At 44.7% G+C, this 14,012-nt stretch overlaps 1 protein-coding gene across 1 annotated transcript in view; it reads right to left on the bottom strand.

Moving 5' to 3' along the window:
- Window positions 1-6,116: 6,116 nt before the first annotated feature.
- The window catches only part of LOC103763394 (extracellular tyrosine-protein kinase PKDCC), a 13,905-nt gene continuing 6,009 nt past the window's right edge, over window positions 6,117-14,012 (bottom strand). Inside the window, exons 2-7 of the mRNA XM_029964146.1 lie at window positions 13,874-13,996; window positions 11,513-11,784; window positions 10,217-10,296; window positions 10,022-10,126; window positions 8,351-8,527; window positions 6,117-6,959 (exon numbers count right to left, since the gene is read on the bottom strand). Of these exons, the coding sequence (XP_029820006.1) occupies window positions 6,856-6,959; window positions 8,351-8,527; window positions 10,022-10,126; window positions 10,217-10,296; window positions 11,513-11,784; window positions 13,874-13,996 (861 nt within the window). The 3' untranslated portion in view covers window positions 6,117-6,855. The remainder of the gene's footprint in view (window positions 6,960-8,350; window positions 8,528-10,021; window positions 10,127-10,216; window positions 10,297-11,512; window positions 11,785-13,873; window positions 13,997-14,012) is intronic.

Here is a 14,012-nt window from a genome sequence, read left to right as displayed (position 1 = left end):
CTTCTTATCACATCACTGTCAGATTCAGCCCTAGGACAGTGATACTTCAGACCACAAGCTGAAAGATGACAAAATGCAGGGAGCTGGTCCCAGTCCAGGTCTGTAGATGCAGGAGCTCTGTCTCCATGCAAGCTGCCAGACACAGTGATGGGTGGGCAGTCTCCCTACCTGAGGTGCCTCCACCCTCCTCCCATGGGCAGATGCATCCTGGCAGTGCCTGACCACTTGCCACTGCCCCAGCTACTGCCTTATCTCCTGGTGGAGCAGTATCAGGGTGATGCTGCAAGGCGCTGTGACAAAGGGGATGCTGTCTCCATCTCTCCTCCCTATGGGTGGCAGCTCCCTTGACAGCCTTGGTGACATCCTGCAGGGTCCTTTGCAGTGAGGCTTTGCAGACCGTCCTCACTCTCCCTGGAGGCACCAGTGGCATGTGCACATGGGCTTTTCCATTAGCACCCAATGACAGCCACTATCAGCAGGAAAACAGAAGGTGAGGATGAGAGACTAATCCTTATGCTGCGGTGTTGTCTTAGTAAGATGGAGGAAGCACTGTTAAAACAACATGCCACTGATTCTTTTCAAAGATGAAGCACTTGGTTAAAATAAATCAAAAAACTATTTAATGAGAGGCAGTTCTTAAACACTATTACTTTTTTAAAAGGAAAAGTTAGCTATTCTGTGCTGGAAGCAGCTTCTACTGGAGGTTTTCTGGGTGAATCAAAGAACATTTTGCTGATTTATAAGGGTCTTGGTAGAGGCTTTAATTGTTGTTTCCATACAGCAAGCAAACATACCAATTGCAATGATTAGGCAATTTCCAGGGTACGTCTTCAACTGACCTTTAGCTGTGCCAGTAAAACTTTGGGGTTTGATGCTTTTGGGGTTTTGTACTCTAGAGTACAAGTGAATTTAGGCTGGTGCCACTGCTTTGTTTCAGAGGTGTTGTTAATTGGCATAGTCGAGTAACAATAGTTTTGCTAGACAAAGTGAAAGAGTCAAGCCCAGAAAAATGCAAACCATGGCATTTACTCCACTGGGAGGGACAGGGAATTGTTTCTTGTGTATTTAAAGAATCAGAATAAACAAACAAGAGCAAGATTAATTGAGAGTGGGAGTACACGACTCCCTTCCCATGTGAATGAGGAACAGCACTGGATGAGACAGCAATGCCAAAATGTTTCTTGGCATTTTCCACTGGTGGTCCCAGAGAATTTCCTTTGCACCTCAGTGTTCCCAAGACATTCATAAACCACTTCTCTGGCTACCCAATGTGATGATAAACTTGTGTCCCCAGGTTTCATTATCAAGCTTTTAATCTAAGCCTGAACTCTCTGATCTGTCATCTGAAGTAGTGGGGGAATTTGCAGCAGGGTTTTTCCCAGCAAACAAAAACAGTTCACTTACTAAAGACATTATGTAGAATATATAACTTACAGATAGAAGAATTTGGAAATCTGGATGTTTATTTTGTAGTTTTGGGGATTGCTGTTGTTTAACTTCATTATGAGGCTGTATCTTACATTTCCAATATTGTAAGTAGGGCAACAAATTTCAACCAAAAAGAGTACTTGAGACTCCTATTGATTTTGATGGGGTTTGTGGATAAATACTGACAAACATTACATAATGTAGGCATTTACATTTTCTTAAGCCTTGTCTAGACTTGGATTTTGAAGGTGTGATACACCATGTGACTAATACAATGCAGTTAAGGCAATGTGGTTTTAATGCACGGCTTTAACCCTGGTTGTTTTCAGGCAGCTATTACTTCATTGTATTTAGCAATTACTAATCTAGAAACCATCAATGGTAAATGAAAAGAGAGGTTACAAATCAAAGGCAGGCTGATCTTGCGGTTACACCTTTCAGATGTGGCCTCCTGCTACACAAGGCTATCTCACCTCTGACAGTACAGAAATAAGGGCTCCCCAGCTCTACTTACCAACACCTGTGTGGTACTACTTCCCCAGGGAAGTGGTGGAATCACCGTCCCTGGAAGTGTTCAAAAAACATGTAGATGTGACACTTAGGGATATGCTTTAGTGGTAGACTTGGCAGTGCTGGGTTAATGGTTGGAGTCAATGACCCTAGAGGTTTCTTCCAACCTTAACAATTCTATGATTCTGTGATTCTATGTGTTGGCTGCAAGAGCAAGAGGCTGTGGGGCCATGTGTGGATGTTGAGGGTGTGGGCCTGCAAAAGGTTAACAAGTAGGTGTGCTGGGGACTGGGGAGGTGAGCAAATGACAGGAGGGAGAGATCTGAGTGTGCAGCCACCAGGTGTAGATTTGAGGTGGGGGACAATAGTAGTTATGGTACTTGGGAGTGGGCGAGGATAGGGCAGTTGACGTAGTGGGTACAGTGAAGGGACATAACTTGGTGCCCAGAAAAGCCAAGCATCTTAAAATGTTATCAGCATCTCTGTCTCCTCCAAACCTATGCCAAGAAGCCTTCCCTACCAATGAACCCAGTGCTTCTGCCTTCTGGGATGGCTGGCTAGAAGGGCTGAGGGTCTAAAGGCCTCAAAGCACAAGCCCTTGCCTGGAGCTCTCACACAGATCCAGGAGCTGAATTCCAAGCAGAGGAGTCTGGCAGCTGTTCTCTCCTGCCATCACCCATCCTTGGTACCCTCAGACCTGTTTGAAGTAATCTGATACATTTTCCCACTAGCCAAGAACTATAATTCAGGGAAAAACCACCATCCTGGAGTAAGTACATGCTGCAGAAGAGGCAGAGGGGACCATGGTTATCCCTCATAAAATTCTCTTCTGTGAATATTCCCATCTCCACTGTGGTGGCACGTGGGTACACTGGGACAATGGAACCAAGGAGAAGGATTACTCCAAGTGCTATAGTTAGTGAGGATGATCCACTCTGAAGTCCTTCAAATCCATCATGATGGGCCATTCTGGATACTGGAGTCACACTTCCCTAATTCCTCAAACTGGAGCCCAAACCAGCTCTTTTGACCCAGTAGGGCCAAAGTGCTCTGACTTCTATCCACAAAGATCAGTGCTTGGTACATCAATTTATAGCAGTCCTTACAAAAATCAGGGTTAATCCAGATGTGTGATTTGGGCCTAAAACTGCCTGTGATAAATTCCTCTTTTTTTCCCCAAATTAACTTGAAAGTTTATCTGAGTGCTGTGTAGAGCATCGCTTAGAGCATCGCTTAGAGCATCAAAGTTTGCAGAATATGCCATGTAGGAATACAAGTATGACACTCATTGGTACTTGAACCTTGCCTGATGCACCAGGAGTTGTGTTTTCAGTACGAGGCTCTGTCCTCCTTGCTCTGCTTTTCAATCTCTATGAAATCACCGGTCATGTAAACGCCTGTGCAGACATACTGAACGTGAGTAATGCAGCATCTGTTGCTATTAATTAAACTGTGGTTTATATCTTTGGAATACATGGTATTATCCTCGATGGATGTGGCTTTATCTCTGTTATTACAATATGGAATTAATTAAGAATATTAAAGTTTGTCTTTAAAAAAATGATATTTCCAACTTTTATCTATGGAGGCAACATTTTCATATCCATTCTCTCCTAAAGGCAGCATCCTTTGGAAAGATGTCATAGACACATTTAGGTAAATATTATTCCTCCAGCACACATGGTTTCCATTGCAATTGATCCCCTGCTGTCTCCTTCCAAGCACTTTCCTCTGTTACATATTCCACAATGGTGGCTGAAATACTGATCAGCGATAGCAGAGACAAACTGACTCCAGCAACTGGGAGTTTTAAGGGCAGCAAATGTTTGTATCTGAGTTTGTATGTACTGTAGTTACTGAAATACAGGTTTTAGGTGTGCACTGAAATTTTCAATGGCATTGAAAGTCTAAAGTTGCTTGAGACAGTTATAATTTAATAAAAGGATAGGATGAAGAAAGACTGACTGAGTGAGATGGGACATAAAGATAGTGCACTACAAAACAACCACAGGGGCCCAAAAGCTGTAGAGGAAATGCTTGCTCCTGTAGCCTCCCCTTAGGGTTGTGAGCAGCCTGGGTGCTTCACACAGACCTGGCATAGAAGCTGCACCTGAACTTCAAGTGAGTTGCCTGAACCTTGGGGGTCACAAGCTGCTCTCTGGAGGCTAGCAGAGAAGTAACCCTACATGCTTTTAAACTGGCACAGCCATTGGTAAAAGTTTCTTAACAGATGATAACGGCAAGAAGCTGGGAAAAAGCAGGGTGGGAACTGCTTTTTCCAGAGACTATGTTTCATCAAACACATGTCAAACTACAGTTCCAGATGTGGTAGGGTGAGAAAACATTTTGCATCACCCAACATTCACTGGGCACCAATGGGCTGCAGTGGGATGTCACCCCAAATCAGACTGAAGCTGGCATGCTCACCAGTGCCATGAGGAGCTGCACAGAAGTACAAGGAAAATTGGTGCATACACTTTTGCCAGCATATTTGCAGCATCTTCTGAGACTCTAGGACATGAACAGCATTGGACATAAAGGTGTGCTTGCGCCCCAGTTGTTTCTCTGTGCTAGCAGGATGAATGTGCTCATGAGGGTTCAGGCTCTAAGAATGCACCTACTCATTTACAAAGGGTGGTCTAAACATCCTACAAAAGCCACTTGCTGTGGCAACAGCAGATGGAGCATTGTGATACTTTGGAGCCTAGCTTCTCCTTTTATTTATTTATTTATCATTATTATTATTCCTTGTTTATTATTATTACATCTGCTCAAAACTTTTAAGGCAGGATGACGTGGTCTCTGCTCCCAGGGTCTAACTGCAGGTTTGACACTGGAACATGCGTTTATCCAAGCAACACTGCCATACCCTGCACCTTCACCATCTGCTGAGGGGCTGGACCTGACTGCCTGGCAGGCAACCTAAAATGAAAACTTGACAGAGAAATGTGCAATGTGAAAGGAGCATAGCACAACAAAATACATTTTTTTTTTTTAACTGGGGGTTATTTTTAAGATGGGAAGATCTTTCTAGCACAAACTGGAATCATTTCAAGTTCTGCATTCTGTTTCTTCCTCTCTGAAATGACCCCAGGCTGGCCCTTGCCCTTGCTTTGGAGAATACTTCTGATGTGTACCTCAGGAGGCTGAGATACCGAAAAAACTCCCATTACCTTTTGCTAATGTAGAGCACCACACAGCAGATGCCAGAAGCCCTGCTCAGTAAAACAATAGCGGACCCCTGGAAGGACTTATCCTTCAACTTCCACAGGATCCACTGTAATGGAGAGAGTGGTCTGTGGCTGTCCATTTAAAAAGCCTTGCCTTCACAAAGCCTGCAGCAATGTGGCCATCACTAAAAGCCTTCTTGTTGTGCTAACTAGGAATTCTCATTAATTGGTATCACTATCAGAGTCCTCAAGACCCAGAGTAAGCAGCAGGGGTTACAGTGCATGAGAAAGCCCCCATGCAGTGGCATTGCTGTAGGTTAATTGACTACTAATGACCTGAAAGGTGAGGTCCTGCACTAGGAAACACAGGGTCAGACCATCAAAACCACAGCACAGCCCCAGACAAGAGCTCAGGAGCCTTTGTCCGGAGGTGCCCCAGCAGCTGCAAGACCCCAGAAGGAAATGGCCACACCACTGTAGGCTACAAATGGCTGTATCCCTAAAGTGGTCATTTACAGTGTGGGCTAAGCAGAAAACAATGTGGCATCACCCAGTGTGGCTCTCCTGCACAAGGCCAGAGACTTCCCCTATAAGGCATGAGGTCAGTGGCCATCTGGGCTTTCCCTGACCATGCTACAGCAGACAGAGTGCTGTATGGTCACTGCTTCCATGCATTGCCATTGCTATCTGTTACAGTCTGAAATTATATTAACCCTCACCTATTTTTCAGAGGCCACATCTACAATTTTAGTGAAGAGCAGTTGCAGGAGGCTCTTGGGACCAGACTGTCTCCTCTACACTTATGAGCCTGCTAGCACAGCCACAGAGCATCCTCCAAGCCCTAAGTGTCCAAGGGGCTCAGGAACATTCATACACTGCTTAAAGCACTCATAGGCTGGCCTCAGGACTGGGTGATGCTAGGTGAGATAAAGGTGGTAAACATATTTGTTCATTTGGTTGCAGTAAAGACTTAGACAATTAAAGAAAAAAAAACTTTTCACAGCATACTTAGAATAAAGTCATTCTTTATCATACAAAGTCACACCTTACACATAAATAATTTGAATGTCTTGCTCTTTCATGGAAAGTAACAGAGAAAAACCTTCAAGGTTGATACATGGGAGCTGGTATTAAAAATCACATAGGATCAAACCCAAATCCTGGATCCAGAGTTGACCTATACACCACTTCCCTCCCCTACACTGGAAGGAACTGAAACAGGACCCTCGTTGGAAGACCACCCCCATCATCAACCTCCAGGTAAGGATCCCCACCCTGCACCCTTGGCCCCCTCACTGAAATCCCATCCTTTACATTTGCAGTGGTATGAAATCCCAATTGGTAGCTGCAGAAAGAGCCATTACCTTCTGGAAAGTGCATTATCCATAGGTTTTTGGAGGTGACTGAAATAACAAAGCCTACCCAAGCTGGATCCCTTGCAGCTATTTCTATTTCTTGACTGACAAGCTGGCCAAAGCAGCAAAGCTAAGTATTGCACAGTCTAGCGGCATTTGACTAAAACTGGGACCATTTATGTGGAACAGCAGTGTGGGAACAGAAAATAAGCTAGCGGAGCAGCAATGAGAAATCTGAGCTTTGATCAAGGAGACAGCAGCATTTGACTCTATCTGAACTGGCAGGGAGATCCCATCCCAAAGCAAAATAAAATATGTCATTCTTTCCAGCAGATGAAATTCTCCCCAGCGGTTTGTTCCTCCCAGGATCATTTTATGTGATCTCATTGTCTTTAAAGTCTTTCCCCTGAGGAAGCTGAACGTTTAATATAGACTACAGCATTAGTATCTGGTATTAAATCAGTCCAGCTACTCTGAAATGAGGCGAGTGGGCGTCCTGGAAAGGAAATAAAAACACAAGTTTAATAGAGGAGACAGGTTCACCTTGACCCATGCTATTTATTGCAAAAGACACAGTAACACACTGCTTGCCTAACAGAGGGTCACTCTGCCCTGCCATAGATGTGTTTTACACCCCCAGTAAACTCCAGATGCTCACAGAGCATGCACAAGGAATGCATCAACCAGCCCTGGAGGCTTTTACGTCTTGCTTTGCTTTTCCAAGCTGCCCTAAGAGGGACTAGCACATTCCCACAGCTCTCATTAATCCAACCGGTAAACTTAGGCACTCGGCATTTCAGCCACACACTTTTTGCATCTTTGGCTGCAAAGGCGAGCTGTAAAACTGTGAGGAAGAAAAAATATCAGGAAGGGATTAAAGACTGCAGACACGGTACGGGATGTCAGGGATCAGCACCCAAGCCAGGTGCTGCAGAAGGGGTCTCTGTCCCATGTGCTTGTCCTGCATCCTCGCTGCCACGTCAAGCAGGATTCCTTCCAGGCAGGCATCACACACAGCAACTAACAGCTGCCCCGTGAGGGAGCCAGATGAGATGTATTAGGCACAGCTCAGACAATCCATTGCTGGTGTGAAGTTGGCTCAAAGAGATTTATGTTGCATCCGTGCAAGCACTCTTATATCATTAGTTTGCCACATGCCAATTGCACACAAGCGCATAGAAAAGCTGCATTTTTGGTAGTTTTGGGGGTTTTTTAAAATGTCATGTGAGCTGACAAAACACAATTCTTCAGCACCACTGTGAGTAAAAACACTCATTTACCTCATTTAGTGTTTCGCTTTAAGAAACAATTTAGCTCACGCTTGAAGTGTCAGCTAAATGAGATAATTTATAATAATTCTGAAAACACGCTAGCTGTAAGAGGCTATAATCAGAGCTAATTACAGGGACATTCTGGAAATCCCTTGGCTTGGGGCTTTAGTTTTGATAAAGGGGATAACAAGTTGTAAGCTATGATTCTTTTAATTACAACAATAGTAACCACCTTCTTTTACATGGCTTCTTTCATCTCTGACAACCCCACAGCTTTGCAAACTATCCGTACCACAGGGATTGTTTAGCCTAACACCAAAGTGAAGCAATCTCTGCAAGAAACAAGTAACTGTTTCACAATACCTAGCAGTCCTGTGCAAAATTAGTAGAAGAGAAAAGGTGCAGAAGGAGAACATAATTTCTCTTGTGTCTCCTCAAAAATATTCGGGGAATTTTTGGATGCCCACAGTGGCAGCCGTCTGATCTTGAGAGTAAGGAAGGCAGCTTTTACATGCACCTGCAGACTCAAGGCACTAAGGAGGAAGGCAGCAGCATCACCTCCACTCAAAACTGAGGAAGCAGGGGCACCACGTGGCAGTGCCCTGTCACAGCTCACCTGTCCACGTCCTCTGCTGGGTGATGATAAAACTCTGACACTGTGACTGGGAGTTACAAATTGCAGCAGCTTCCTCGGCGCTGTGAATGGACAGCAGACATCCCAGGTGGCTGTAGGAGGGCCAGCACTTGTAGTCTTCTCCTTCCACTGTTCGGAAACCCTTTAGGGAGATGTAGTCTGGGAACAGAAAGAAGGTGTCTAGGGACACACTTAAAAGTGCACTTTTGGAGACTAGTTATGCCACACACTTAGTGAGTTGCACTTCAGTGAAACTCTCCAAAGAAATGGGATAGACTGAACTGACCTGAGTAGATGGAGTGGGCATGGAGCTGCAAAGTTAAAAGAAACCCAAATCCTGCCTTTTGGTTCTGCTATGGAACACAGGACAGCAATTCCCCCACAGATGTAGGAGAGGGGGCAGGGCTCTCAAGGATGAAGGAACAGGGGTGCAACCATAGGGGTGGGTGAGAGGAGGCTGCTGCACAAGTACACAGGCCCTCCATTTCTTATCCAGGGAAGCCAACCCCACTGTAGCCTCTCCTACACCCCATCCTCAACAGCAGAAGCAGAACCAGCACCAAGCTACATGGGGCACATGCTGACCCACCCATCATGGTTGCCACCCACAGAATCAGGAGATTTAGGAACCACAGTGTGGGAAAGGGAGGCCAGATCCTGCTCCTGATAAGGAGACCAGACAAAAGACAAAAGACCTGACAAGCCTGAGCAGGTAGCTGTTCAGGCTATTGTTCACTGACTGCTAAGAGTCTCTCCCCACCTTCCCACACCTCTATGATCATTATGGCACACCGCTACTGGGCCAGTTGTGAAGCCAACAGGTAGGTGTTGCTGGAAAATACTAGTAATTCTTGTTAAAGCTGTTGGTTCTTCCATGCAAATGGCTGGGTATCTTTGTTCATAACGGTGCAAATCCTACTTCTTTCACATTTAAAGAGATTTCCTTCTGCAAACCACCATCACCTCCCCACCATCTCAGGTGAACTTTCAAGAAAATGCAAACCACAGTAACCACTCGACTTTTGAAGACTTCCTTTTGATCAGCCTCATCTCTCTACCACCAAATGGGTCCTTTTCAGAGGAATGCATCTCATAAAGGCTCATTTATCCATCCACAGGTCAAATGGAATGGTTTTCAGAAAAACGGAACTTAGAGGGCACGAGGTCCCAGTCACACTGCCACACTCATCTCACTGTTGTCACTTCCCCACTGTATGTTCCCATAATAATCTGTGCTCAGCAGACAGAAGTCATCCAGTGAAATGGAAAGTTTCAGTATCAGCCCAGAAAACTGACCTATTGGTCCACAGGATAAGATGATCCCAAGAAGAGACAGGAGACACTCTGCTTTAGTTGCTTAAGCTATCCCAAATACAGTCACTTGAAACACTGATGCTCATTGTGAGAGGAGTATTTAGAAGCACATCTCCATCTGTAGGCCAGATTGTCTGCACTGCTTTTACTTTGCAAAGCAATGCAATCATGTATGGCTCCCATGAAAAAACAACGAAAGGCTGCTCAAAAAAAAGACACTTCTGATTTTTTTCTGGCGACTATACACTGCCTGTATGTATGGGAGATCAGAATTTGACCAGTTACCAATTCCACACTCCCTCAGTAGTTATGCTACTTAAAGCATTCAAAATCAGGTACCTTTTAAAAGAAGAGGTCTTTTCTGCAGATAGAGCCCAGACTTGTACAGATGTAAAACCTTTTCAAAAGCTCTCATGGTTTCATTTATCCCGTATCGTAAATCACCTACATTTAAGGAAAAAGATGACAAAGATAAATAATTCCATGAAATACTTTTTAGTTCCAATAAAGAAGTTCATGGGTAATAGCTGGTACCTGTTGCATTCAGAATATCGCTCAAAAGGGGCCGCAAAGCTGGTGGTGCAGAATGTGGTAAAAGATAGGTGAAAAAATACCTGCAAAAAAATCCCACAGACTGATTAGAATACAGTAGCTTAATTTCCCTGGTGATTAAGTTGTCTGCATTTTCCCGTGACTTGGTTATCCATATGCAACCAGTAAGTCTGCTTCGGTTATAAAGCTACATTTGAGCACATCTTGCTGCTTCACAGACGGTTCCTGTGATTTGGGCTGAAAGCCTGGTCCTTGCAGCACAGCATGCTGTCAAGTACCACGTGAAATCCACCTTGCAAAGGTTCATGCAATGAAATTCCCCCTCATTCCCTGAGCCTTTTTAATACACTAAGCAATGCATTTCCCAACACACACAAAACCCCCCCCCCAAACCCTAAAAACAAAACAAAACAAAACAAAACAAAACCAAACAAAAAACCCCCAAACCCCAACCAGTGTAAAGGAAGACTCATGCAAGGCATTTCTCTTGCCCTGAAAAGGTTTAGCATTCTTATTGCCCCTGGAAAGGTAGGATGACTAATTTTCTGACCCTTTCATGAAACTCCTATTCTAGGGAGACAAGTGCACAAGAGACAAGTGCAACTGTAAGGCTGCAGTAATCAGGGCAGGGATTTGCCCTGTAACACTGAATCCTGGAAATTCAGGCTCCCTTACTAAGTACTTCTCTGTAACTATCCAGTTGCCAAGGCTTCCTCCCAGTAGGTGACCTGCCAAGCACCAACAATGAGCAGAAGCCCCTGCGTTTTCAGCTGATGGCCTACATGGAATGCTGTAGCAGCCTCAGCCCCTTGCCTGTTAACCTGTTCTATTACTCTTCCATAGGTACCCACAGGCCCTACAGGGAGATTCTGAGTTCAAGGTAAGAGTTAGCCTGTTCCCAGCATCAGGGACTCAAAGCTGGTGGGCTTTGGCAGGTAGCTCATGCTGCCACTGCTTTCAGCAAACACGGCCCGTGGATGTCAAGCACTGGGGCTTGTTGGGCAAACAGCATGTTCACAGATGCAAGCTTTGGGGCAGGTTTCTAGAGGGCACTGGTGAAAGGGAGCAGCAAAAGAAAGATGCCTTCATTCTCACCAGACAACAACTGCACTATTTTTCTGCCTTATAAGGAAAATAACCTGCTTCAAAGTGATCCTTAACTACCGTTTGACAGAGGTGAGGGGAATCACCGCACAGAAGAAACACAAGATGCTAGAGCCTACATAGCAGAGTGTGAGCTCAAACACCCCAGATTTTCCCCCATCTATCTGGACATACCGATATGCATTGAAAAGATTCTTCTTTTCATTTATTCCTTCGCATTTCCCAACTGCAGAGCATTTGAGAGGGAAGCTTTTGGTAGGGAAGTCAAGTGTGCAGTCAATATCTTCCTTGCATGACAGCTCCTCAGTGCTGGCATCATCCATGTCTGTCACTTTTAGGTTTCCATCCACCATAACAAACTGCCTCGGCTGGAAATCCAAGAGGACTATTGAACCCAGGGGGGAATGTGCCAAGTAAAAGAGCAGTTTCACAAGACTGAGGCAAATCTGAGAAAGAGAAGATGAATATGCATGGAAAAAACAGATGAAAAACAGCTATTAAATTGGAAGTAGAACAAAGGACAGTGCATTCAGTGAAATTAAAAGGGAAAAAAAGCATATAGAACTTAAAAGGTAATTATATGTATGCTACAAAATTTATTATCAACATTGCCACAGGATTTGACTGGTAAGTAGTTTAGCAACATTTTTTAAAAATGTGTGTATACAAAAAGAGACATTTGCAGTTAGAAGAACTAGAAGAGAGAGCTGTGAGGAAAACAATAGCAGTCTTCATGTTTCAGGACCTATATTGATTTGCTAGCTGAAATCAGAAGGGTTTTTCCCATTCTGGCATAGAATTAATAGATTCTTCTCCCTTCCCTCATGCTGCTCCATACAGACTTAGGCTCCATAGTCATTAATACCAGATTCATGCCTTGATGTATCACTCAGCAATATGAATTTGGGCACACAGTCATGCTTCTGAAGAATCAGTCAAAGCACACAATATATTTACTGCCAGCTCTTTTGCTTTTATGTACCAACTTTCTGGCAGCAGGGAAAGGTCAGAGAATACCTGACCCAGCAGAAAGCTCAGTAAATGACCTTTAAATAAACTAGAGCTAGAAGAGTGCATTAATTCTGTGCCAGCACTTTGCTCAAGTAGCTTTTTGCAGCAGTTTTCATTCAGTATCAGGAGCCCTGGCATCAGACAAGCTGTATCCTCAGCTGGGTGTGCCAGGCAGCCTCACGCCACCCCTCACTGCTCCCGATAGTGATCTGTGCAGGCGTGAGGGTTTTTTCCCTTGGAACAGCTCACACAATTGCTGGTATCTGATGTGGCTCATCACAGGGGAATCCCATATGTTTAGACGCCCTAATTAGGACACAGGACTAGACAGTACCAGTGTAAATTTTGAATTAGTGTCTTCATCAGTCAAGAGATTACTAAAATCTTTAACGCCACTGTACCAGACCTTACCATCAGCTAATCCAGCATCATGAGTTTCTAGCTCTACAGGAGACTTTGGCACATTGGAGAAGATGAGGTGCTGGGAAAACTATGTAGAAGCCAGTATGAAACTGTCTGTAAGCAGAAGTAGAACTCTACAAGCCAAGAGAAATTATGCTGGAAGCTCTGATGCTATTTTAACTTGTTTAGTGAAGCAATCATAAGAATCCCAGCTCCATATCTCACAGCCGAGTGAGCACAGTTGCCACATTCCCCCTCTGGCTTGGATGGCAAGGCTCCTCTTCAACATTAAGGACCTCATGCAGGCAGGGAATTTATTTTAGGACTTTTGTGTTTTTATTTTGCCCAAAGCATTTCTTGCTGAGATTAAGATACCCATGCTCCTACATGATGATCTGTTTCCTCCTGGGACCCAAACAAGTAATAGTGAATCCCCAGCTGAGCCCTTGAGATAAACTGTAATGCAAGCTATAAGCAAAATAAGTGCCACGTCACAAGTCCATTATGTTCCTGGGGAGCATATGAGTCCCTATGTGGGACGCTTAAGAGACAAGGTAGATCTCTCTAGCAGGGCCTCAATCCTAGCACCGACAGCAGGAGAAAAGCAGTTTAGTAGTTTTTGTACTACAGTAATACTTAAAGGGCCAAGATCAAAATCACCACACAAACACATGGTGAGGGACACGTTGCTCAGCTTGCTGCCTCAAACAGGTAACACACATCAAACAACTCGGAGCACAGTGAGGCGGCTCTCCCGAGGGGTCTCGCTACCAAAGTCCCTTTGCATATATATAACATAGAGGAAGAACTAACGATATAGTGTAATAGCGGGTATTAACCACCATCCCAGCACTGAGCACGAATTTGTGACTACCCCCTCCCAGACGTAGTTCTTCTAACTTCGCTCTAGAGAGAAGGAAACTTAGCGGTGAGATGCCAGGCTGGGGCTGTTTTAACGGGATATAAAAGGACTGAAAGCGAAACGATTTACGGACAATTTGCGAGAGCAAAGTGTCAGCAGGAGAATCCCCTTTGCCCCAGCAGGCATCACCGGCTCTTTGCATTTACCCAGTTTGTGGTCTAAAACCGACTGATAAAACTCCGTTTGTGTTGTTTCCTTACTTTAAATCTTTCCTCCCAGGGGGTCTGCAGGAGCTGAATCATCTCCAGGGGGGATCCCAGCTCCAGCATGGCTGTGACCCGCAGCTCAGCATCTCCGCTGTTCTCATAGCACTGGCCGTGCAGCTGCGGGAGAGTACAA

Source organism: Manacus vitellinus, unplaced genomic scaffold (assembly GCF_001715985.3).
Source record: "Manacus vitellinus isolate BGI_N305 unplaced genomic scaffold, ASM171598v3 scaffold_6_pilon, whole genome shotgun sequence".
NCBI classification, from domain to species: domain Eukaryota; kingdom Metazoa; phylum Chordata; class Aves; order Passeriformes; family Pipridae; genus Manacus; species Manacus vitellinus.
This window is presented reverse-complemented; position numbering and strand designations above follow the sequence as displayed.